Below are 27322 nucleotides of genomic sequence, written 5' to 3'. Positions count from 1 at the left end.
AAACGAGGAAGAAAACAAAGCCCACTTAACTTGATCTCTTATACAACAAAGGATATCTCTACCATAGTGACCATCTTTGGTTTCAGTTTGACTATTTCACATAATATGCCCCCATCTCCGCCTCCTAGAATCAGTACATCTTTGCCAGTGTAATCTTCTTTGCCGCTGCCCATGATGGCCCGGGTATACGCCAGATCACTTTCCGCCAAATCTAGGGAGAAGAAACATCCAAAATGGTGACTCTAACCAAAGCCATACACCACCTGACTTATCATACCAGAAAGTGCTAGAATCTACAAAATTCAGAATTTTTCATTTCAATCTTTAAAAACCGCAGTATACAGAGGTGTTGTTTTTTGGTTTTTTTGGACTGTGGACTTTCATCAACCCTACTCATCTAACACCCAACATAAAATGTTCCCTACATAGATTATATACATATATACTTTAGTCAGTAGGAAGAAAATTCAGTCTTCAGCCTGTTCTGATATGATAATTAAAAAGCAATTGCATGTTTCCAGATGAAATATGAAGCAGAGTTGCTTCAAAAGAATATGAGAGGGAGAAAAGTAGACCAGAGTTCAGGGGAAACAAGATTGGCCAGGAGTTGATAATTGTTGGCACTCAATGGTGAGTATATGTGGGTTCATCGTACTGTTTTGTCTACTTTGGTTTGAAATTTCCCATCTAAAAGACTTCTTAAAAAATAAGCAATATAAAATAGATAACCAACAAGGACCTACTGTATAGCACAGGGAACTCTACTCAATATCTTGTAATAACCTATAATGGGAGAGAATATAAATAACGAAAAAATATATTTATATATATAACTGAATCACTTTACTGTACACCTGAAACTAACAACATTGTAAATCAACTATACTTCAATAAAAATTTTTTTTAAAAAAAGGCAATTATATTTTCTTTTGAAATACAATCTAAATACTAATCACTAAGAAAACTAAGGAAAAAAGAGTAACAAGACAAAATTTTCATGGCTCTACTATAAAACATGAAAGCCCAGACAAGCCACAGAGTTAATCCAATGTAAATATTCATCTCAAAAAAAAAAAAAAAAAAAAAACAACCCAGCAGGGCCACGGACAAATCTGGACAAATCCACAATGGTGGTATCTGTCAGGAAAACACAATCTAACACATTGTCACTTTGTCATGCGATTGGGGTAGGGATGGAATACTTACTAACATCCCCACTGAGGATGAGAATATTTCCAAATTGTTTTGAGTGTAAAATTTTAATGTTCTGGTAAGGTGAGTCTTCATCATATACCACTTCATCTATGTCGTACTCAACCAGGCGGCCATCTGCAGTGGGCCAGTATCTGTCAATGGCCCCTCCTCGAACTATGGGTGGTAATCTGGAAAAAAAGGAAAACAGGAATGAGCCTTAAAAGAAAGGCTGCTTAGGTGAGGCTGCCTTAAAAGAGGACCTGGGAACAAGCATGCACAGAAGCCACATGACCCCAGGCAGACTCCAATCTAAACCTTGCGCTTTGAGGTTTATACAAACATGGCCACTGCCAAATTTCAACACTGCTGTACATTAAGAATTTACTTTTTAAAAAACCTTTCTGGCATACTTTAAATTTTCCCTAAAAAAAGCTGGAGAAAATGGCCATTGCAGACATCATCCTTCACCCCCAAATGCTCCAGCAGGAATCTGTTAAGACTGCCTACATAGCTACTTTGTCACTACCACATCCATTCAAGTCCACATGGATGGAATACCAGCACCTAGTAAGGAATCCATGTTCAAGTATCCCCAACTGCCAATTATCTCCTTCAGAGCTATTCTACTTTTGAATGAAGAATTATATACTGTATTTTGCTCTTGTCCTTTTTTACCCTCATTTAATCGAAAATAGTCTGTTGCAGGAATAGACACAGACAGAGAATGGACTTGAGGACACGGGGAGGGGGAAGGGTAAGCTGGGATGAAGTGAGAGAGTGTCATGGACATATATACACTACCAAATGTAAAATAGATAGCTAGTGGGAAGCAGCCGCATAGCACAGGGAGATCAGCTCGGTGCTTTGTGACCACCTAGAGGGGTGGGATAAGAAGGGTGGGAGGGAGGCTCAAGAGGGAGGAGATATGGGGATATATGTATATGTATAGCTGATTCACTTTGTTATACAGCAGAAACTAACACACCATTGTGAAGCAATTATACTCCAATAAAGATGTTAAAAAAGAAGACAGTCTGTTGGCGTCCTCACCCCTTCCCCGTGTGTTTCATGACATTCACATCACAGCAAAGTCCAGACCAGGTGTTCTGCAGGAAATCCCTCAAGTGGGTTTGCCTGAAGATCTCTTCAACAGAGTCAAGTTGGCATATTATGCAAGCATCACATCAGGGGCACGAGGTGTGTTCCTGTCCTATTACTGGTGATGCTAAGTGTGACCACATGGTTAAAGCGGATGCCCACGAGATCCCTCCACTTGCAAAGGTACCTTTTTTCCCTTTGAAATTACTAAGCAGGGTGTGGAGCGGTCCTGTGAAACTGGGTCAAGGTCCTGATCTCTCAACACACCTTCACCAGTGGCTTTGGCATCTAGAAGATTCTTGCCTGAACCAATTATTACGAGAATAGCTGCAAACTGATGATTTTCTCATTCAGTTCTTTTTGTTAATACTGAGTATTTTAGATAGGGTGAATGTACTAGAAACTAACAGCAGAGAACACTACATGACAAGGAAAACCAGACCTGGAAAGGGGGCTTGGCAAATCAAGTGGAACACAAACAAGATGAGAACTCACTGCATACATAACACAACCGTGGGCAAGTCCTGTGTTCTCAAGTACAGTGGGGTTTACAGTAAACAAGCCACAGGTACCTAAAATGCTGGGCTGGGCTACCTCTGACTCACTCTGATAAGTCTTTGCTCTTCCGCTCACCTGTTTCCAAGAATACAGTCTGAACCTGTTAAAGGTTCATTCTATGAGGAAATACTAACATCTGCAAAAAGCACTGACTTTACAAAGCAAATTCCCATAAACTGTCATTTAATCCTAACTCCTCCTAATTTAACCACTTCTTCATCTTCCAGGAGAACAAACTCAGCTGTTGGAATTAGGCAGATCAGAGGTTTTTCTTGTAAAATGTGGCACCCCAAACAGGACAAACCCCGAGAGTAGGCAAACAGGACTTGGGGGAAGCCTCTTCCACCTCTCGCTGATGAGTGGTGGGTGGCATGAGGTGGGAGCATGAGCTTACCTGTGACACTGGATGAAAGTAACAAATAGCAACTCAAGGGCTTTCAGGGGAGGAAACCCACCCCTCGGGGTCGACAGCCAGCCAGCTACAGGCAATTACTGAACTATGCACAAACCCAAAGAAAACAATGTCCATTCTCAATTGTGTCAATGGTGCCTTGGGTGCAGGTAAGAAAGAGCTCTTTCCTCCACAGCAACACAGTGGTTTTTAAAGACATGCAAAGAAGCAAGGATCTTTAAGGATGGGGAAGCCATCCCCTTGATCATACCGAGCAGGACCCTGTGGGGCTCCTGGGCACAAAAGCCTTTCTGTGTCCCCCATTTCTTGATTACAGGAAACCGGGCTTCATTCAGCCTCCAAGACCTTCCCTGAGTGCCAAGGGGCAGTTCAAACAGATGCTAATTAGGGAAGGGAGGGGATACAGAGACAAGGGAGGAACAGTCAAGAGAAACAATAGTGTAACTCTGGGGCAGGGTCCTGGTTCCCCCCAAGGGATACACACACTGTAACAGTATCTTTGAGCTGCTTTGCAGATACTGAAGCCCCCACCAGGTGGGAGAAGTTAACTTCATGCTGCCCACAAGCACGTAGACCCCAGACTGGTTGGAACCAGAACGTGGATGATACTGACGCCCACTTACCTCCACCAGCCAATCGGAAGAATGTCCATGAGCTGATCACGCTCTCCTTGAACCATTACTATAACATTTCTCACTACCCCCTCCAAGTTGGGACACACAGTTTTGAGGGCATTAGCCCGCTGTGGCCCCCTTTGCCTGGCAAAACAATAAACCTATTCTTTTCTACTTCACCCAAAACTCTGTCTCCAAGATTTAATTCAGTGTTGGGGTACAGAGGCTGGATTTGGCTTCACTAACATGAAGCGCATCTCCCTGAAATGGGCTTTGGGAGATATTCTGGAGCCCTACATAACTCTTTTCAACCTTCACTACAGAAAATTGAAAATAGATGGTAGAGAGAAAGACAGAATATGTCCTGGGCCTCAGGTACACCGTGTAAATTGCAAGAATTTTTCTTTTCAACAAAACATTACTGATGTAACCTTGCTTTTCCTGTTCCTTTTCTTTTGAATAGTAGGATATGAAAATAAAGTTTCTAATAAATCCCATGGCTTCTTAATTCAGATTTAAATCATTGGCCACAGGGGAGTAATCATTTCAGATGTTACTGAGTCATTTGTTAATGATTCAGTCTCTAACAATGTCATTCCCCAGACAGAAAAGTGGCACCGTTCTTGTCCTTTTGAGGCCAAAAACAAAGGGCCTACAACAAAGTATTCCCAACAACTTCCTGCCCCCTCCACCCTGATTTTATGAAAAGATGTAAAAACAGTGACAAGGAAAAACAAGGCCTGTGCTGTGTTTTGAACTGAAAATCGGAAGTATAACTGCATTCTCAATTCAAAAACTCCCATACCAAAACCACGAAGGAACCAGACTTCTCATGAGTGCGGAAGCCCATAAATGCATTCCATCTATTTGCTCACTCCTAGAAGTAATCCCAATAAAAACCAGACCAATTTAAAAAAAAAAAAAAAAACAGGCATTTTGATGTTGGCCAATTCATTATCACCGAATTAAAGACACAGTGGGAACCCGTTCAATTCAGATGGACCAGGAAAGATTAGGAAAACTCTGTAAGCAGGAAAAGAGGGAAATTCCAGAAAAGAGCGTAGGTGTGGACAAGTTCTTTAAGGATGGGGAAGGGCCCGAGGACACGTAAGCTGAACTTGGGTGGGGTAAACAAGTCTGGGTGCTCCGACAGATTTCAATCAAGTGGCTGAGTTCTACACTGTGTCCTGCTCTCTTCACATGCAGTTTCCTGCTTTGTGTCCATGTTGGAGGTTAAACAACTTTCCAGTTATCTTACATCTGCCCTGGGGCTTTCCTCTAGGCTGATCAAATTTAGCAGGATGAGCCATTAAGTACTTAAACGTCCTTAAACAGCCAATAAGGACTCCCTCTGGTGGGAAGTGCCCTGAAATGGAGAAGTCTGTATTCTGGATGGTCACTTCCATCGGTGACGCCCCAACCTTACTAAAGTCTCTCTGTTTCTGCATCTGTGTGTTTGCCTTTATGAGCAACGGACAAGCCCACTTTTGAGGGCCTGGTAAGGAGCCGCCCAGGCAGGGCAAGGCCGAACCGCTCAGGATTACCTGCTGTGCAGCCATGATTAATTCCCAGGACCTACCAGACTCTATCCCTCCCAACAAACGTCAAAACTATTACTTCTATCAAAGCTCTTTTAACATCTGACACCACTGACAAATACCTCTGTTCTGTCCAACAGAACATTTCTGTCACCACAGAAATGTTCTTTATCTGTGTTGTCCAATATGGCAGTCACTAGCTAGTGACATGAGGTGAGACTGAGGAACTGAACTCTTTTTTATTAACTTAGTTTTGAATAGTCACATGTGGCATAGTGGCTGCACTCCTCAAGAAAGGTTAATGGTCTTCGTCTTCATCTGAAAAGAACCCACCAGGGGCTGCTCAAGGTGGGTGGCCTCTGAAATTCTTAGTACCTTGCAATATCAATGTCATCTTACCTGAAAGCACTGAGGCAAATTTTCTATCATCCCATGCTGTCAAAATCTCTTAAAACTGCTTAATTCTACTCTGGGGCCCAGAACTCTGAGGAAAGACAAGACAATCTTTTCTCTTTACTGGACAGGGTCGAGGAGGAGTTTTCTAGCTCCCCTTTGAGGTGCCAGCTCCACCTAATTCTCTGCGTTATACAGTTCCAGCCCCTTGGAATCACTGTACACTCCCTTCTGCCTTTGTTCCACTTTGTCTAGCATCTCTCTCTCTCATATACAGTTAGTCTTCTGTTGTAAGGGCCCACTACCTCAGTCTACCAAGTGGCCAGAAGCAGGACTTTGATCTCTTCTACATCTTAGACACTGCTCAGGGATAACACCACCATTCTGATTATTTTATCAATTAACCAAATATAAAAGAACATTCAGGAGTGGACTTACCGCTTCACCCGCTCAGTACTGTCCTGACTCAATTCTTTCATTCTTTCTTCTACTTTGTTCAAAAGCTGCAATTAAAAGAAAAGAAACGGGCTTATCAAATAAGCTGAGTGGAACAGCTAAATTCCAGAACAGACCAGGAGGTTGAGGCCGTGTTGACAGAGCTGTGACACTGGTAGATGCCCAGATACACTTGTCCTCCCCAACCCCTAAAGCAGCCTGCAGGCCTGGCCCAATTCCACACTCCCACGCCAACTAGCCCAACAAAGTGCCAACCTCACTTCAGCCTAAGGTACCAACAAAATAATGGCAAAGGAAAGGCTCAAGGATATTGCAGCTGTAACATCCTAGATAAAGGTTTACATTCCCTCCACTGCAAAGTAAAATCATAACTCAGTACTCAAGCAGTCAAGGGAAAGATGACAGCCAGGTTCCTAAAAACTACTGAGGAACAACTATTTTTCTTCTAAAATCACTTATCTGAAGGGAGGCAAGTTTAAAATTAAGTGAATATTTAAGATAAAATAGAAATTTTATTGAAAAAAATTAAGTGAAAGTCAGCAAATAGGTGAAAATAATTTTTTCATTAAACTGAGCAGTTTTTGTGATCCTCAAATACTTGAGTAAATAAAAGTGGAAAACTGACACTGTCAACTTCTTTGCCTTGCGCATCACCGTCGTAACTCTGAAGGTCCAGCAACACCAATCCATGCGGGTAAATTCTCAAATTGGCAAAGCTACAGAGGAAAGCATAATTTTAAGGTTAGGAATTGTATCACGGCACTCAAAAGAAAAAAGACACCAACCCAGTTAAAAGGCAAAACCACTGCTCTTTTTTTCCCTAAATTACATAATTATCCCTGTTGCTTTCTCATTAGAGCCTCTTCATGGGGGCAGGGAAGCCAATCATTTAGTGTAGATTTTAGAGAGCCATCAAGTGCTAAGGTTTTCAAAACAGGTTCTTGGGTCCAGAAAGTGATTCAGCAGCAAGTTCTATGAATGTGATTTTTAAGAAGGTTCCTCAGCAGTGATTGACTCCTCCTTAAAAGGAAGGGAGGGTGGTGAAGGGCAAACTGGGTTCTCCCAATTACCCTCAGAGTTCAAAACAGAGCCGTGGTTTTTCTTTTGTTTGTTTGTTTGAATAAATTTATTTATTTATTTATTTATGGCTGTGTTGGGTCTTCGTTGCTGTGCGCAGGCTTTCTCTAGTTGCGGTGAGCAGGGGCTACTCTTTGTTGCGGTGCACAGGCTTCTCATTACGGTGGTTTCTCTTGTTGCGGAGCACGGGCTCAAGGCACACAGGCTTTAGTAGTTGTGGCACGCGGGCTCAGTAGTTGTGGCTCGCGGGCTCTAGAGTGCAGGCTCAGTAGTTGTGGCACACGAGCTGAGTTGCTCCGCGGCATGTGGGACCTTTCTGGACCAGGGCTCGAACCCGTGTCCCCTGCACTGGCAGACGGATTCTTCACCACTGCGCCACCAGGGAAGTCCCCAGAGCCATGTTTTTCTGACTGCAAGCAGGTGGTGGCTAAATTCACTGAGCTCGGGGCCTGCAAGCCGGATCCAGCCCCCGGCATGTTTTGTAAAGCCTGCAGATTAAATATGTTTTTTTACATTTTTAAAGAGTTGCTTAAGAAAAAAGAGGGAGTATGTGACAGAGATCTTATGTAGCTCCTCACAGGAAAAGCTTTAACCTCTAATTTAGTGTATCTGACCAGCTTTTTTATGAAATAAAGAGTCTATCACACATGTGTAAGAATTATCTGAAGAAACTTTTCTTTCAATTAGACATGTATATTTGTATATATGCAGATGTGTTATGTGCACATCTGATATAAAATCACTTCTTACTAAAAGGTGTGGTTAAAGAAACGTTTGAATGATACTAAATAAGATGAAGAGTTCTGTTTGGAGAATACGGGCAGTGTGCTTGGATTAAAAAATAAATACAACTGTGGGACTTCCCTGGTGGTCAGTGGTTAAGAATTCACCTTCCAATGCAGGGGACACAGGTTCAATCCCTGTTCGAGGAACTAAGATCCCACACGCTGCAGAGCAACTAAGCCCGTGCGCTCTAGAGCCTGCGCAGTACAACTAGAGAGCCTGTGCTGCAACACAAGATCCCGCGTGCTGCAATGAAGATCCTGCGTGCCGCAACTAAGACCCGATACAGCCAAATAAATAAAATAAATAAATATTAAAAAAAAAAATACAACTAGTTAATTTTCACCTTCAGCCCTTAAATGGCCTCAAAATCAAGTTCAGGCCCAGGACACCACAAACTCATCTGCACCTGCACGAGCTGACCATCCCCACCCACCACCACCACCAGCCACACAAAGGAGAGGGGCCAGGGGTAAAGGAAGGAGAGAGAAATGCCACCTCTTAACCAGCCAGGTGGTTCTAGCAAAGAATCCCCCACCAGAGAACCTAGGAACACAGAGAATGCCGAAAGGTAGAGTCAAACCTCACCGGATTAAAACCGGAAATAAAGAAAGAGGAAGAGTTGCAAGGGGGAGAAAATGGAGACCAAGAAAAAAGGTGACTGAGGACCAGGACCACACACAAAGGGGTCATTAACCAGAAGTCAGGCCAGAAGCCCGGCTGGGAGCTGCAGTCCCTACCCTGAGCCGACAGGTGCCTGGGCATGGAAGAGAGGAGTGAGGTTTCACGACAGGCCGCATGGGGATGGGTCCCAGCTAACCAACTGAGAGGAGAGGAAGACCAGTGTGGAAAACAAGGTTTTAAACTAAGCATGTTAGGGAATTCCCTAGTAGACTAATGGATAGGACTCCGTGCTTCCACTGCAAGGGGCCAAGTTCCATCCCTGGTTGGGGAACTAAGATCCTGCAAGCTGTGCGGCACGGCCAAAAAAAAAAAAAAGTAAACTAATAAGCATGTTAATTTTTCTCTTTTTTTTGCTTTCAGAACCAACTTCCAACAGCTCTCATTACTCAAAAACTCCCTTCCAGGAAGAATCCTAAGCCTTCTAGAAAACTGGGATTGGTGTCTAGGGCAGAAGATTCAAGAACTGAGGTAAAGAGGTTGGTTGCGCCCAGCTGCAAAGGCCTTTAGGAGGTGGTAAGAGATGCAAGGCTTCACCTGGAGTGGAGGAGGAACCTACCGAGCTGGGAGAGAGGCAAGGTCTGATTGCTGTGTCCCCAAATGACGGACCACAGCTAGGACAGTGAGACATGGGGGCAGGGAGGATGGAAAAGAGAGGCTGGAGGGTGCAAGGCCAGCTGCAGACCTCCGCTTCTATGGGACTCACCATTAACTGGGCCAAAGCCCGAGGACGGAGGCAGTAGAGGGTTTGGGTCACCCTTGAGAAGAAATCATTTTAGATACGTTGGAGGTATCTGCTACAGGCATATATGGACGTTTGCTACATAGTCAGAAACAACAATCACCACCACAGGGGTGAACCATGTACCCTTATAAAGAAAATAATGGAAGCGGGGCTGAGCTCAAAAGTACAAGTTTCCCTCACCTCACAGCATTGTCTTCTGGGCCTCTGTAAGATTGGGGGGGGGGGTCTTCTTTTAATTAGAAAAACAAGGGAGAGAATATAGGACATTAATGAAGCCATGTGGAATTCTAGAACTTAGAGAACGGAATGAAAGCCATCAAAAATACCCAGAGTTCACATTTTAAAATTAATAGTGCAAATTACTAAGAATCTTAACGGTTTTACACACAAGACAGTCTAGAAGATACAAACCAAGACTTAGGGAAATGCAAAGAGCTCAATGCACCAGTGTCTTCTGTTATCAGTCATTTCCTTTCCCAGTCTTAGGTTGACTTTCATTTACATATTGATCAGGTAAAAAGTCTAGATCATCTATAAAGTCTTAAGGAGAAAAAACAAAAAAACAAAAACAGCACCTGGATCCCTTCAGCTTCCTGTCAAGCTACTTGCAGACTTTCTCATCCTGAATTTGACTGCGGTCTGCGTTAATTGATAACCACTTATTACAGTGCTTCTCACAGTGGGGTCAGCTGACCGGCAGCATTGACATCCCCTGGGAGCTTGTCAGAAATGCTATTTGGGGTGCTGCCCCAGACCTGCTGCAGCAGAAACTCTGGAAGTGAAGCACGGCCATCTGGATCACTGCCTGCCGGTTCACACTGCTTATGCTGCCCAAGGGTTCTGGGTCTTGGCCCCACAGAATCACCAGGGGGTGTTTGGAGAAACCGCGATGCCCAGTGGCCTCAATCTCTGGGGGGAGTGCCTGGGCATGGATTTTGTGAAGGCATTCCCAGGCAATTCTACTGTGCAGCTAGAGCTGAGAGGCACTGAATTCTAGCCCCCTCCTCAAAGATGCCAAAGGAGGAAAGAAAAAAACCAGGACACCACCCCACCACCGCCCTTTACACACACATCCACCCACACACACAAACACACATCCCCCCCCACACACACACACTGCTGAAGTGCTCAGACCTGGAGGAGCACTCAAGGCCGCCTCACCTGCCGTTTTTGTTTATGTAGGTCGCTAAATAGCCATGGTCCTGCCAGGTGTGCACCGACTCCGTCATCCCCCGCTCCTGGAAAATGGACTGGAGGCCTTTCAGAATGGTCTCACCATCAGCTGGAGAACAGGGGGAGAAGGCAAGATGGTCAGAGTGAAACATTCAGAAGCAAAGCCAGCGAGGCACAGTTTGATGAATGAACTTTTAAGAAAACCTGAACAGAGCTGCCAGGGTCGTTTATTGCCTTTGTCATGAACGTTCTGAACCCTACAAGGAGAGGCTTCAGATTACCGGGGAACAAAATAAGAATGGCAACACCAACCACAAAATAGCTGTGCCAAAAATGCAGACAGATATTCAGCAAACTAGAAATAGCCTAACAAAATATTCAGGCTAGCCAGAAACCAGAAATACAAACACAATAAAAGACATTCCACTTTAGCTTAAGTAAGTTAATGAGGATACAAAGTACTAGAAAAAGAATTCCATCCACTGTTGATGGGTATCATAAACGACTTCAAAACTTTTGGCTTTGTGTTCCAGGTGTTCTACAATAAGGATGGCTTGCTTTTATTATTGGAAAAAATAAATGGCGCCACTCAGTAACCTATCTCTAACTGGTAGAAACTGAACAACAATTCAATATGGTACAAGCTGCTAGCCGTTGTGACCCCATCTCCCATCCCACCCCCTGCTACCAAAGTGGAGCTCAGGTCAAGGACTGAGGTCAAGGTTACAGAAATTGCATTAACCGCTGTAGGTTCACTTGAAGCCACAATCTTCAAGAACATCCATCATTATGATATTTAGGTAAAAACAAAATGCAATTTATTCTTATCTAGTTGTATGTGCAAAAGTACTCACTCCTTGAGAAGGGTAAGATAAAGAACCAAGATGAGACAAAAGGAATTAGTGAGTACTGTCTCAGGAGCCCTCCACAGGCTGGTGCTTTTTCCACATGAAGAAAAAGAGTAGGGGCTGCAAAGCATCAAAACAAAGCATCCCTGTGACCTGAACCGAGGGCAAAAGAAAAAAAAACAAGATCCACAGCTGACCACAGTGTGGTTTCACAAGAAAATTACACTAGAATTCCTTCCATAAACTAAGGAGTGTCAAAACAGACTGGAAGGATTTCCTCAGTCTACGCAGGAGTCCATCTCCAATGACATCTGAACTATGCTCCCAACACCTTCCGGTGCACGATAAGAACGAAGGCCACAAACCGGGTTCAGAGGCCAAACTGGGCAGCACATGTGTCTTATTCTGGCCTACGCAGACATTTTTAAAAATGTAAATTGCCACTTAAAAAGCAGATGATTTCATCCACCCCAACTGTCGTTGGTGGAATAGTGGCCCCCAAAAGATACGTCCACACCCTAAGCCCCAGAACTTGGGAGTGCGACCTGATTTGGAAAAGGGTTTTTGCAGATGTAGTTAATTTAAGGATCTAGAGATGGATCATCCTGGAGCATCCAGGTGGGTCCTAATTCCAGTTAAGTCCTTATTAGAGACTGAGGCCTAGAAGACACAGGGGGGAGGGGGAGGGGGGAGGGGGAGGAGAGGGGGAGGGGGAGGAGGAGGGGGGAGGGGGGAGGAGGGGGAGGAGGAGGGGGGAGGAGGGGGAGGAGGAGGGGGGAGGAGGGGGAGGGGGGAGGAGACAACACGACAACAAAGGTAGAGACTGGCGTGAAAATGGCCACAAGCGAAGAACACGTGGAGCCAACAGAAGCTGGAAGAGGGAAGCAAGGACTCTCCCCTAGAGCCCTTAGAGGGAGTAAGTGTGGCCCTGCTGATACTCTGTTTTCAGACTCTAGCCTCCAAAACTGGGAGAGAACACGTTTCTGTAGTTTTACGTCACCCAGTTTACAGTACTTTGTTACAACAGCCCTGGCCGACTAATATACCCACCAAAAGTCCTATTTTAACTCTGCTTAACAAACAAAAGCAAATGGAGTAGCAAAAATGGCAGTGAAGGAGTAGTGATTTTTTTAATCTTCTCAACCTCCAAACACGGAGCAATTAGGATAGCACAACCAAACCTCACAGACAACATTTAGAACAAAACTAAATGACAGACTGCATCCCCAAACAGCACACCAGGAGTAGGTAGAGACAAGTAGCCCCGGCCCAGAGACCTGGTGGGGTACCAGCAAGTGTGAGAGAAGTGAGCAGAGCGAAGGGAATGCAACCCCCCATAAAAATACCAACAGGGGTTCACCCAAGAGGGAGGCAGCGAGCGTCCAGCAGGCCGCGGGGACCTGGGCAGGGTCGAAGAGCGTGGGGGGAGCCACGCCCTGTGCCCGGCCAAAATGACCTGAGGCCCCTTCAGGAAGAAGCCCCGCATCGGGAAGGGACCACCGGAGCAGCGCCCACACCGCCGCCCCACCCGAGCACAAGCACCGCCCAGCACGAGCAGCGGCCTCCTGTCTCATTTGGGTCTCCCTCGTTCCCAGCAAAACTGTGCCTTTGGGAAACTCATTTGGCAAAGAATAATCTAGCTGGCTTTGCTACTCTGGAACTGGTTTCAGGAAATTAAAAGGGGGAGGCCTGAATTATATCCCCCAGAACTGTGGTTTTAAGACTGAATTCAGCCCCTGAAAAAAATTTCAATTTCAAACTTGATACAAAGAACTGACCTCATTCCATTTGTGTTTGTCAACGAAGCCTGGTGGGGTCGGGCCACCGTGGAAGTGACTGAGCTGCGGGGCGGTGGAGACAAGTGCGCCCAGCAGTACTTGAATTGTGACTAGGAAAGCCACTATGCAATTATTCAATCCCTCCCTGGCCAGAACAGATGTTTTCTGTTTTGAAAGTGTATAAAACAAATCATCACTCCCGGTAAACGGCCTCAAGACCAGGTTCAGCTGGCACATCACAAAACAGGACACAAAACCCCCATGCTGGTGAAGAGGGCTGTTGCAGGCAGGGCCACCCTGCGGATCGCTGGCCAGGCTGTGCACCGAATGAGGGCCCTGGAGCTGAGCTGGAGCAAACTCTGTCCCCTGGGCAGGAAAAGGGGGTGTCTTTGTCTGATACACGCAAAGCCCTTGACTGCTGGCCAAGCCCAGCGTGGCGACCATCCCCGTTTTCAAACTGGCACAATTAGCAGAAAGGCACTGAGTGGGCTAATGGAGGCCCTCCAGCCAGGTTTCAAACTGAAGGAAAACACATTACAAAAGAGATCCAGTTTAGTGTTCCCTTATTCCTATACTGTGGGCTTACACCCCCAGTTCAGTACAAACAGCCCGGGTCTGAATGATCCTGCTGGCTGTCGCCACCGCTCAGTCCCTGTGGCCAGAGTGTGCCGGCCCTGCCAGGGACATGGGGACCATGCCGTTCTGCCCACTGTTCACCTCACTTCATATTCACCTTCCTCCTGACCTGGGGGCTCCCCTGTCACCCAAGCTGCTCCCAGCCCTTGGAGAGGACTCCAGAAAGCAGAGCTGGAGCTGAAACAACTACCTAGCATCTCTTTTCCAGAACCAAGGTTTTAAGATGAAAACTGGAAACCAAAGAAATGAGATCCACTAGCCTTAACAAGGTAGCTTCCTTGGTCATCTTGATCTCAAGTGTTCAACAAATGTTTTGTGGGTAAATGAAAATCTCATCTAGCTAAATTAATCATCCTTATTCCTGTATCTCTGCAGAGCCTCTGGAACACCTAGACCAGTGGTTTTCAATCCTAGCTGTGCATTATAACCACCTGGAGAGTTATAAAACTTCTGATGCCACATCCTAGACCAATTAAAGAAAAATCTGGGGGTGGAACCCAGGCAACACTTTTTTAAAGCTCCCTGGGAAATTCTAATGTGCAGCCACGTGTGAGAACCACTGATCTAAACCACTAGATAAAAAAAGAAAAATAAACCCCCACTAACTCCAAGCTAACTACACTCCAGTCACCAAAAGGTTATAGAAAATATTCAACACAACAGGAGGCCTGAAAAAAGTCCAAACTCCCTGCCAGCTATAGCCACAGGTAACCCATGACAGGCCCCCAGAAAATGCTCTGAAATTAATTATCCAATTTCAACCTTTATGCCTGTCTAGTAAGGAGCACGTAACACGACCAAACAAAATGGGCTTGCTCTATCAGGGTTCCTCGACGCGGGTTGAAAATACAGTGTAAATGACTTTCCTGTTCCTTACAGGACTTTTGATAATCCCAGCCATACCCACTAAATACAAGAAGAGCCTGCCTTTGTTAAAATAAAAAAAAAAAGACCCCACACCCCAATTTCCCAGGGGCAGAAGGGAGGCGGGCAATGCAGTCCCTTGAGAACTACTAGATGCTCTACACATGCGTGAGCAGGAGCCTGGGGTCAGAGCGCACCCAAATTTGGGAACACAAAATAGAGATGCCTAAGTGCCTATGAATCAGAAAATATGAAAATAGATTCAATGCTAAAAGAGATATAAGCACACTGCTTTCAGGTAGACATGGTAATCTAAACTAGGCTAATAAAATGTTGCTTGGCACAACTTCTTAGAAAACTGCACAGGCAAGAATGATGTGCAACTAGTGAAGCACTCAGAGCCTTCCAAAGTGCTCAGAAACACAGAGACCTGTCCCAGGGCGAATGTGTCCTTTGTCCAATGGGCAACTCAGTGTCCTCGTTTCCAGACCACTGCCCACTTTGTGTGTGTTTATTCAACAATAACTTAAGAAGAATCAACTTGGAGGTCTATTGGAGGTCTAGTCCAAATTAAATATACCACTGTCAAAAGAAGACAAGGGAAGACAAGGTTTCATCTCCCTGCCTCATTTTGTCCCAGGGATCCATTTATAGGGCTCTCTTGGAGAATGAACCTCATTCCTCTGACCCTGGCCATCAGCTCCAGACAGCCGAATCCCAAACCTGTACATCCAGCTGCAACCTGCCTCTCACCCAAATGCTCACCACACTGTCCAGACTTCCCCACTCCTTCCCACCAATGGTTAATACCCCTCTGCCACTTAAGATCCCCCTTAACGGTCCCCTGAAGCTTCTCCCACAAGTCCCCCACCACAGCCTCTCTGCACCACTCAAACTCACTGGCCTCACTTACAGACCTCATTTCATCAAACATAAAATGGAGGCACCACTTCACAGGGTTCCTATAAGGAAGCCAGCACCAATGTTCGAGCTCTCCGTACCTCACAGTCAGGCACTGCCATTTAATCATTACCCATCAGGTGGGCAGCCCTGTGGACATAAGTAGATTAGCTGTGCCCCCCAACCTTACTAGCCCAAGTAGAAAAGAGAGTCCCACCCAATAAAAATCTATACCAGGCGCCCTGCTTCAGTTAGATTCCCTCTTCCTCAGCTTCAAGAGGTTAAAATACTGTAACCTCCTTAACTAAGTGAATTCCACTAGAGAGGCTGCCCTCAGGAAATAAGCAATTCTCACACTTCCAGAAAAACTCTGGGACTCTCCACCCCGTGACCATGACTTGTGCCTTTAAGTCTTTTCCAACTTCAAACACTTCAACTAAGAAAACTCATAAAGTATGAGGGCTTTAAGCTACACAATGCCAAGTCTCTGCCGCTGCAGGGTCATCACCCTGCACCAGCTGCGGGCCAGAGCCACACTAGTCCCCTCTGCAAAATTAGGTGGCTGCATTCCTCTCTGCTCTCTCACATTTAAGCAGCACCTGGCTTATAAAATTAGAAGATGAATTTCTATTCTTGCTAAACGTTATCTTTATATGCGCTGGAAATGCCACACTTCACCATCAAGGACCACCTCCCCCCCAGTTGTACTGTCTCCTAGGTCTCTCTCTCCCACAAAGCTCGGGCAATTTAAGCTCCAACAGGTGGTTAATTATTCCCATGGTTGCACCATGCCCAAGTGGTGAGGCCCAAAACCCAGCCTCCTTCCATCCCACCTCCCACTCCCCAGACCCTGGAATTTCCAGAGCCCCCTGATGTGCCTCCTCCATGCACACTTCCCATTTACCATCCAGGTCAGAGGCCCCACCCCTCCTCCCGCCTCCCCCTCTCAGAGATCTGCGCTCAGTGGGAAGATGGCCCCGAAGCTGTTGGCAGATCCGTTTGCAGCTCCCTGCAAGGGGAAACATAAATGCAGGTATCCTTTCCCAAAAACCCCAGACTCTCATGTCACAGAACCTATGAGCCAGGCTTGGGTTGTGCAGTTTACCAGCTTTCTGGTCTTCTCAACAAACCCCTAAACCTAAAAGAGGAAGATAAGGAAAATGGACTCCAAATACAGTTTGAACTCATTCAAGTATCTGCTTTAAAAATCCTCTCAGATATTCTCATCTTCACAGTGGTGTGTTCACAGGACAGTATGCATTGGTCAAAACTCAGAACTGTACACTGGGGACTTCCCTGGTGGCGCAGTGGTTAAGAATCCACCTCCCAATGCAGGGGACACGGGTTCGAGCCCTGGTCCGGGAAGATCCCACATGCCGTGGAGCAACCAAGCCCGTGCGCCCCAACTACTGAGCCTGCGCTCTAGAGCCCGCGAGCCACAACTACTGAAGCGCACGCACCTAGAGCTTGTGCTCCGCAACAAGAAAAGCCACCGCAATGAGAATCCCGCGCACCACACGGAAGAGTAGCCCCCGCTCGCCACAACTAGAGAAAGCCCGCGCGCAGCAACAAAGACCCAACGCAGCCAAAAATAAATGAATAAATAAATAAAAATTAAAAAAAAAAAACGTACAACCAGCATCCTACTTAATGGTAATAGACTGAATGCTATCAGTAAGGAGGCAAGGATGTCTCAATAAGGCCTAGAGGTCAAGATGTGCCCAAGGTTACATACACATTTAAGGCCTGTAAGTGGTAGAGCTAAGAGCTAGGATCCAAACTCAAGCAGCCGGGCTCCAAAGATCCAGTGCTTTTAATCATGACACTGTGTTGCCCCCTGATTAGTTAAATATGGGACAATAAGCCATTTGTCCCAGACACCAAAACATCAACAGGTTATCTACTTGTGATAAGATGAGAGATCTGGGTTTCCCCCTTTCTATTTCCCTACACCCTGCAGGTAGTCTAAAATGAGCACATAACTTAAACAAAAACATGTAAAAAGACAAATGCATAAACCATTATTTGAACAGCTTCTGGAGTTTCTTCAAGCAAAGCCATATCCTTCATCAAAAGAAAAAAATATACATGGGAACTCTTAAACAAAAAACATTCACAAAATGCCTTTTTTTTTTTTTTTTAAGACCTATCATATTCCAAAGGGAATAAACTGATAGTAAGCTCTTTTTCTCTCCAACCTAGACAAACCCCACTTAGGAACACTTGGACTGACAGGCCCATGATCCCCTTCCTCACAACCCCAGACCAACTGGGCCACTTAGCTGCAGCATTAAACAGTTCAAAAATTCAGTGTTAAACCATTTATAAAACCTACACCACTACTGTTTCCCCAAGTGTGATCCATGGCACTGGTTCTAAGAAAAAGGGTCCCATGAGTAAGTCATAGGATGTAATGTACAGCATGGTGACTATAGTTTTAATACCGTACTGCATATGTGAAAGTTACTAAGAGTAGGTGTTAAAAGTTCTCATCACAGGAAAAAATAATTTTCAACCTATGTATGGTGACAGATGTTAACTAGACTTATTGTGGTGATCATTTCACAACACATACAAGTATCGAATTACGATGCTGTAATTAGTTGTAGCCTGCAACTAATACAATATTATGTGTCAGTAACACCTCAATAAAAAAAAGAGAAAGGGCCCCATGTTGAACCCAGTTTGAGAAATCTTCTAATATTTTCTAGAAATTCAGAATGCCCATTATCCTATCGGTCTTGCTTGACCACTGTGATCTGCAGTCCTTCAGAAGAGACAATTTGGTGCTAAATGTAACAGTATCCTAGAAGTTGCTCAGGATTCTCACAGGAGAAATTTCCATTCCAGGGAAAACAGTCATGCAACACAAACCCATGGAAGTGTTATCTTAAAAATCAAAATGTCTTCATAAAATTCTGCTTTAGTAACTTAGAGAGGTCCTTTAAGTAGACCAACCTTCAAATCACATGCCAACCCTTTATTTTCTGCCTCTTCTTCTGCCAGCAGAACTTGCCTTATCTTTCAGTAAGTGAAATTCACACCTCTTTATAACAGATCATCTTTACCCACTGGCACAATTTCAAAGTACTCAGCGCTAAGTACTGCAATTAGTGTTAAGTGTTTTATGTATCATTTGACACTCTTCCAAACATTTTATTGGACATCCCACCCAACAACACAGTGTGTGGGATATTGGTATCACTGGTGCCTTCACGCAAAGGGCGAAATTAAGGTACATGGGAAACTACCCAGAGGGTCAAGTCAGCTCAGGAACCCAGAACATGCTCCTGGCTCTTACCAGCTCCTTTTGACTTTGCCACTTAGCCCATGAATGCCTTTGATCACAAGTGCGGCCACTAACTCAGGGGCTCATTCCAGAACACAGGTGACATCATCAGTTTAACGAACTGCAGGCCCACCACAACTTTGGGCTCCAGAGTTGCCTTTTTCCTGGGGTCTGGAAAAATGCCCAGTCGTAAGGGTTTAAAAGAGCATTTGTGCAATGGTTTACATACTTGGCTGGCAGAATTCAACTGAGGAGGTTTCCTGACTTTTCAAAAGAACTGAGCCTGTAATTAAACTACCATGAAATGGTGGTTGGAGCCGCAGCACACACCAGCAGGCTTAGGTTACAACTGCAGTGAAATGGTGGATTAAAACGCGCAGAGCATGCGTGACTCCAAAAACTAAACTCAATAATAGCTTTCTTGAACACGTTTTTAAACAGAGGCCCAACCACAATCCAGTAACTTTCGAGCTAATCCTTACGTGCCAAGGGTTAGTATAAACACGGTGGTCTCAATTCAAATTATAAAGCCCGTAATGCCAAATCTTACCCAGGGTCCCAAGTCCAACACCAAAAGCTCTAACTTTTCAAAGCTATGAGAGACCACAGCACTTCAGTCTACCTCCCAAGAAGGTAGGGAAGGCCTTTGAATGCTGATTCAAATATGGCCAATTTCATTATACAATTAAGAGGATACAAAGATTCCAGGACTTCCCTGGTGGTCCAGTGGTTAAGAATCAGCGCTTCCACTGCAGGGGGCACAGGTTTGATTCCCTGGTGGGGGAACTAAGATCCCACATGCCAGGCAGGGAGGCAAAAAAAAAAAAAAAAAAAAAAAAAAAAGAGGATACAAAGATTCCAAATTGGTAACTCCTCCAGTGCAAAACAAAACTGGCTTTCCCCCACAAAAACAAAACAGACAAAACACCCTAAAGACAAATCATCTACCAGTTGCTTATTAAATTGGAAAACACTCTTTTTAAGAAACATCACCTGCAGAGCTTCAGATTACTTGAAAAAATACCTCCCTTGTTAGCTGGGGTGGGGTGATTGTTCCTAAATGCCTGGATTATGGAATCAATTTCTAAAACAGCTGTTATCCCTTCCAAAGCATTTAAAACAATAGAGAACTACCAAGTAGGAACTAGATGAGGCTTTTTGATATAAAGCACAAACTAATTTTACCATATACCACCTCTACAGGTTTAAAGACAGAGGTATAACTGCGGAACTATATTCTAAAAAACCATTAAGGTTTACACAATTTTTTAATGGCAAGCTCACAAAATGAATTCCCAGCAATGTGCAATTATTCAGCCTGGGGTCAAATAGAGCATGATCAGTGCAATTAAGACTCTTGCAGAGTTGGGGAAAAGGGAGTTTTTTTTTAAATCCCAACAAAGCAAAGGAGCATGCCAAATGTAGGCAGACTCTAACAAGGGACCTCCCCCAAGCAATCCAGAAAACATTTTCAAAGACAATTAAGGTATGAGAGAACACCTACGTCACACAGAAAAATACCTTCCCCAGAGCTGTTAGAAAATTCTGAGTCCAGGTTCTACTTGGAAGCACAAGGACTGTGAGACTCAAGTGTGTGTTGGGTGAGGATGGAGAATCGGGTAGAAATGGACCTTCATGGACCTTGGAAGTGCTGATAAGGAGTTTCAACTTCATCTGTAGAGTAATGAGGACTCACAGGAGGGCTTTTAAATGGGAAAAGGGACAGGGATCTGTTGCGTTTCTGTTGACTGAGCCCTTCCCAAACAAGGGAGGGAGACAAGTAGGGAGACTGTGGCCAAGGGCTGTAGCCAGGAAAAAGGTGAGCAAGGAATCTGAGAGGGCAGCAGGTAGAATCCCTAGGACTTAATGACGTGGATGGGTGCCTGGAAGGTTTCTGATACACGGGGCTTTTTTGTTTTTAATGAGGATCCTATTATACTGGTTCTCATATAATCAGCATCAGAATTGCTGGGAGGAAAGCTGGTTAAAAATGTAAATTCCAGGTACTACCCTCCCCTCAAAGACTGTGATTCAAGTCAGTCTAGAGTGGGGCCCACGCATGCATTTTCCCATTCATCAGCCGCCCAAGGTTTCATCGTTAAAGCGGGTGTGGGTGTTCTCTATCACAGTGGTGGATAAAGTGTGATGGGACAATCATAATGCTGAGGGCGTAGGGAGAAAGCTTTTTCTACTCTTGAACAAAAGAACAAAAAAGCTAGATGCAATCAAAACTTGTTTAGGTTTTATGCTTATAGTTATAGCTATTTAAAATACACGAAGGTGGGCTTCCCTGGTGGTGCAGTGGTTGGGAATCCGCCTCCCAGTGCAGGGCACACGGGTTCAAACCCTGGTCCAGGAAGATCCCACATGCCGCAGAGCAGCTGGGCCCGTGCGCCACAACTACTGAGCCTGCGCTCTAGATCCCGCGAGCCACAACTACTGAGCCCACGTGGCACAACTACTGAAGCCGGCGCGCCTGGAGCCCGTGCTCCACAGCAAAATAGGCCACCGCAATGAGAGGCCTGCGCACCTCAACGAAGAGTGGCCCCTGCTCACCGCAGCTGGAAAGGGCCCGCGCGCAGCAACAAAGACCCAACGCAGCCAAAATAAATAAATAAAATAAATTTAAAATACACGAAGACAGTGGGAGGGAGACGCAAGAGGGAGGGGATATGGGGATATATGTATACATATAGCTGATTCACTTTGTTATACAGCAAAAACTAACACAACATTGTAAAGCAATTATACTCCAATAAAGATGTTAAATTAATTAATTAAGTAAGTACATGAAGATGATATGCTTCCGCCAGAAAGGAGCTCAATAAATACATGGAAGAGCGGGAGCTTGGTGGAGAGGTCCAAGATGGTTCAGGAAATGGGGGGGGGGGGTCACCTGAAGCCACAGGCTTTGCTCGGTAGGAAGTGCTAACTGGCCCCAGTGCAAACCTCAGGGGAAGGTAAGGCCCATCCTCCTTCCCTGCACCACGGACACTTCCAAAAAGAACCAGGGAAATTTTGCTGATGATTTGTCATCCAGATCACTGCAACAACCTGGTTAGAACTTACACCAGGGATTCTCTACCCCAGCACCACAGATATGTTGGCTTGTCAATGCTGTGCACTGTAGGATGTTTAAAATCACCCCTGGCCTACTAGATGCTGGTAGCACCTCCCAAGGTGAAGAGACAAAAAAGGTCTCCATATAGTGATAAACTGGGGGGGGGGGGGGGGGAGGGCGGGGGGGAGGGCGGGACACGCAGCCATTGCCTTAACTAAGAGGCTTCATGGTTGTGGAATTAACAAAGGACTTGGAATCAAATAGACAGGGCTTTGAATCACAGGTAGCCCACTTAAAAGGAGAAAAACTTCAATGGGCCTATTTATTCATCTTTAAAATGGGGATAAAACCCACCATAGGGCTGTTGTGAGGATTACATAAAATAATGTGTTATGCGCTTAGGGCAATGCGTAGCCCAGGAAGCAATTAGTAAACACTGGCTTTTTTGTTTTCAAAAAGATGTTTTGAAGAAGTGGGGACATTTGCTTACAGCTTTGGCCTGAGTGGAAACCTCCTCCCAAAAGGAACAATATAGAGAAATGACAGTCCCAGTTCTCTCTCCAGCTCCTGGGGGGCCTGAACCTGGGGTCTATGGACTCCCAAGGGCCAGGGGACACAATTCAGGGGCTCTGTGAACATGGATGGCAAAAAGTATACATCCTTATTTTCACTAATTGAAACTTAGCATTTTTTTCAATTATGCTTGTAAAACCACACATTATCAACTACCTGGCCATTGTCACAACAGAAGCACAGCTTTTCCTGATCAAATGACAGCTGAAGTACTGATTTTCTCGGCTCTACTCCGAAATTACGGAAATTTGGAAATTATGAGGCCTGCAGCTAGACTGTATTTTAATGTGTTATGAAAGAAGCACATATTACTATTTACTATGTCACATATTAGGGGTTTTATTTTGAGAATGTTATTTTAAATAAATGGGTTATTTTATGCATTTAAAATTCTTATTCTGAGAAGCGCTCCACAGGCTTCCCCAATGAGGGCCAAAGGCACACAACTTAAGAACCCTTACCCTCAACATTTTTCAGCTAAGCCCATAATTCCCAAGCAGGCTTATGGTTTTTTTGTTGTTGTTTTGTTTTGGGTTTTTTTTTTTTTTTTTTTGGCAGCGCCGCGCACTTGTGGGATCTCAGTTCCCCGACCAGGGACTGAACCTGGGCCATGGCAGTGAAAGCCCAGAATCCTAACCACTAGGCCACCAGGGAACTCCCGTGTCCTTAATTTACTAAATAAATTTCTGTTATAAAACTAATTTGTTAATTTGAATGACACAAGTCACTCTGTTTCCCTACGTAAACTATAACTCAGTGATCCAAAGGACAGACACAACAGCATCAGTCACATCTCCTCACTCAGGACCCATCCTCTTAATTCTAAAGGTAAACGTGTGCCTTGTTTTCCCCTAGTGGACTTGAACTAGCTTTCCACCTTTATCATAACATCAATCAGGTCCATTTAACCAGTACTTCTCAAACATCTATGATGTATCAGAACTGTGTCCAGGATACAGACCCTGGAGGTCACCCTTCAAAGACACTCCCAGCCCGGGGAAGAAATGGACATGGAAAGGAAGACTGCAACCCTACCCTTCCAGGGTGGGCAGAGGTCGTGCGTACCTCACTCGGTCTACGCAGAACACTCGCTGGCTGCCTAGCATAAACAAACCACGTGTCCTCCACCTGCCCAGAGATGCTCAAGCTATACTAATGTGGGACATGTTTATTCTTGCTAGCCTCAGGCTGAGAAGTCACAAAATGTTTTCTGGGCTCAAGAGCCTTCACAGTCCAATACTTCACTTATGAGAGGATCAAAGGTGAGATTTTTTTTCAGCAGAAATTAAAATTTCCTGAGTTACCTCATCAGCCAGAACTAAACAGGCACCGCCAGGCCCAACCTATAATTGCCCTCAGTGGCCCAGTGGCTGCTGGGTACTAGCTGGCTTGCACTGGTAACCAAGTTATACAGAATCGCAACATAACATAACTAAGTGGTTCAAGTTTAATTCCATTAAAATCACATCATGGAACTGGAGCATGAGGAAGGATTACTGACAAATGAGAAAAAGAACATAATTCCAGGCTCCACAGGCATTTGACTCACCCTTGAGTCACATCCAATACTCACATGCCAAGAGTAATGCCTTTTGACTCATTATTATCAATTAAAATAAATGTTTTTGAAGACCTCACAGGTGGTAGACTTCTCACCAAGTGCCCCTTAATGAAAACCAAAAACAGATCCTAGTTTAGCCAGATCCCCTTATTCTACAAGGGTGGATACCTACAGACAGCAAGGGCATCATGCCTCCCCCCAAAATCAAGTGATGGGGGGAATACAATAAGAATCAGGGTCCTCTTACTCCCAAAACAGTTCTGTAGGGACTCAAGATCTAATACAGATGCATACATACATGTCCCCTTAGGATCTCTTTCTAGAATGTTCACCTTGTCATCAAAACTTTCTCATCTTTGAAAACAAAAAACAAAAAACTTTCTCATCTTGAAGATCAACAATCTGGGAATTAAGAGTAACTGGCTGGGGGACTTCCCTGGTGGCGCAGTGGTTAAGAATCCGCCTGCCAATGCAGGGGACATGGGTTCGATTCCTGGTCCGGGAGGATCCCACATGCCACCGTGCGCCACAACTACTGAAGCCCGCGCGCCTAGAGCCCGTGCTCCGCAACAAGAGAAGCCACCGCAATGAGAAGCCCGCGCACCACAACAAAGAGTAGCCCCCGCTCGCCTCAACTAGAGAAAGCCCGCGCGCAGCAACGACGACCCAACGCAGGCAAAAAAAAAAAAAAAAAAGAGTGACTGGGAATTCTCAATTTTTTTATTTTTTACTTTCTCTTCACACGACTAAATTATTTAGATGCCACTTCCACACCTCGCCAACTTCGAGCCCGCCAGCTTCTCCTGCTCCCTTCCAAACTGCACGTCCATGGTTCTCTCTCCCTCCCTAGCCGGTGCCTGCCCAAAACGTTCAAGTTCTCTCACTTTTTCTTCATACAATTAAGGGAAGGTTTTCCCGGCTTCTACAACAGAATACAGAAGTCCATTGGGAGCAACCATTTCAACAGACAACACCTGAATTTAGCTGAAAGCTGTTTAAGGCTTCAGGCAAGGACACTCAGGCTGAGGGAAGGGCCAGAATCTTCCGGCCTCATCGATACCCTCCTTAGAGCCTGGAAAACCCACACTCAATAAGCACAGGTGAGCACTCACACAAGACTGCCACCAGAAACTCAACTCAGCAGCTGAGTGGCCTTGAACCACTATTTCTTCCTCAAGCCTCACCCTCCCAGTGAAACTGGCAGGCTAATTACTCAAGAAAACCTTTTAGCCGGCTCCAATCACCATTTTATCTCCTGATTCTCCCCAGCCGCCTCCCTTCCCTCCAGCCTCACCTAAGAAAGGAGGGAACTAAGAAATGCTTTTTTCTCCTAGTCACTTCCCCACCACCCAAATACACTGATATTACTTCACAACCCTGTAGAGTTTTCCAGCAACTCCATTAACATTAAAAGCCCTGGGGGATGGGGGTGCCCAACGAAGTGCGCCCTACCCTTCCCCCTTTTTACCACAGGGAAGAAGCAGCTCAGACAGGTTGAGAAATAAAGCCAAAGTCACAAGCAGAGCCAATCAACACAGGACACAAAACTAGGTCTTGTCCAAATCCCTGAGGTCTTTTTTTTTTCCCCTCATCTTATGCCTTCGAAAATCCTTTAAACTGGAGGAGAAAATGCAAAGTGATTACTCAGAAGTTTAAAAAAAGGGGCAGGGGAGAAAGAAAGTGTGAAAGTAATGTTTTCAATGGTAACAGAAAAGGTGGCTCCAGCCAACTGGAGGAAGACAGTGAAAAAGCAAGACCTGGGTGAGACGCTCCAAGTGGGACAAACCGGAAGCGCAGATTCAAGTCTGCGGCACTCACAGGTTTAAAAGCCACCAGAGGGACTTCCCTGGCGGTCCAGGGGTTAAGACTCCGCACGCCCAATGCAGGGGGCACGTGTTCGATCCCTGGTCGGGGAACTAAGATCCCGCATGCCGCTGGGCCCGGCAAAAAAAAAAAAAAAAATCCACCAGAAAAAAGACCAGCAGTCCTACCCCTCCCCCCCTCCGCCTTAGACGCACCCAGGAAAAAAGGATGCAAAATACCCTTCCTCTCCACAATTTCTGCAGTCGGTCCGGACTTTTCCAGCCCTCTGTTCTGGCCGGCTCGCAGTCTCCCGAGCCTCCCCGATTCGGAGACTTAGAGTTCCCGCGCTGGGACTTCACCCCCCACCCCCCCAATAATAATATAATCATCGTTTCCTTTTCCCGTGCCCCGTCCCTTTCCGGGGGATCTGTCTCCTACGCAGTCGGCTGAGAATTCTGCGAGCGCGGCGCGGTCCTGCCCCAGCCCCGGCTCGCACGAGGGGAGCCCCCACCCCCGGGGGAATTTACCCGCCTCGGGGAACGGGGAAAGCCCCAGGGGGGGCCGCGGCCACCCGGACTCTTCCTCCTGCGCCCAGGGCGCGAGGGGACCCCCGGCGGGGGCGGCCGAGCCCGAGTAGGGCGCGGGTGGGCGACCCGGGCCCCGGACGGCGGCCCGGTCGGGGTCGAGGAGGGAGCCGGCGCGGCCCCCCCGGGCCCCGTGCTGCCGCCGGGACGGAGCGCGGCGGGAGCAGGAGCGCGGCCTCCACGCGAGCGCCGGTGCAAGCGGCAGCCCGGGAGACGCCAGCGCCGGGGCCGGGGCCGCGCGGCCGTCCGCATTGTTCGGCCCGCGGCGCGCGCCCCGCCCGGCCCCGCCAGCCCCAACCCGCCCGGCGGCGGGAGCGACGGGGCAGGTGGCGGGCGCGCGCCCTCACCTTTGGCGCCGAGCATGAAGTCAAGGGTGCTGTGTCGTGCTGCTGCCATAGTGAGGCGAGGCCCTGGGCCATGCCTGGGGGAGGCGGCCGGGGAGACTGGGGGGCCGCGCGGCGTGTCAGGCTGCGGCCGGCGGGGAGTGCGCCGCGCCGGGGAGGCCGAGGGTAGGAGGTAGGAGGGACCGCCGGGAGCCACCCGGGGCGCGGGGGCGGGGTCGGGCCCGCCTCCGGGAGGGAGGAAGCGAGGACGCCCGCAGCCCCGGACTCCGAGCGCCGGGTGTGAGGCCGCGCTAAGGCAATGGTGGAAACGTGGGCGCCGTGCTCCCCGGCGTGCGTCACCAATGGCCGCGCCCCGCGCT

General features: G+C 46.3%; 1 protein-coding gene across 1 annotated transcript in view; it reads right to left on the bottom strand.

Annotated features, from left to right (window-relative positions):
• The window catches only part of SMS (spermine synthase), a 48935-nt gene extending 21685 nt beyond the window's left edge, over positions 1-27250 (bottom strand). Inside the window, exons 1-6 of the mRNA XM_082377751.1 lie at positions 26967-27250; positions 10711-10831; positions 6889-6979; positions 6246-6310; positions 1207-1382; positions 57-211 (exon numbers count right to left, since the gene is read on the bottom strand). Of these exons, the coding sequence (XP_082233877.1) occupies positions 57-211; positions 1207-1382; positions 6246-6310; positions 6889-6979; positions 10711-10831; positions 26967-27015 (657 nt within the window). The 5' untranslated portion in view covers positions 27016-27250. The remainder of the gene's footprint in view (positions 1-56; positions 212-1206; positions 1383-6245; positions 6311-6888; positions 6980-10710; positions 10832-26966) is intronic.
• Positions 27251-27322: the final 72 nt, after the last annotated feature.

Source organism: Balaenoptera borealis, assembly GCF_965194805.1.
Source record: "Balaenoptera borealis genome assembly, chromosome: X".
In the NCBI taxonomy this organism is placed as follows: Eukaryota; Metazoa; Chordata; class Mammalia; order Artiodactyla; family Balaenopteridae; genus Balaenoptera; species Balaenoptera borealis.
The sequence above is the reverse complement of the archived record's forward strand: the minus strand, read 5'-3'. Positions and strand labels throughout refer to the sequence as shown.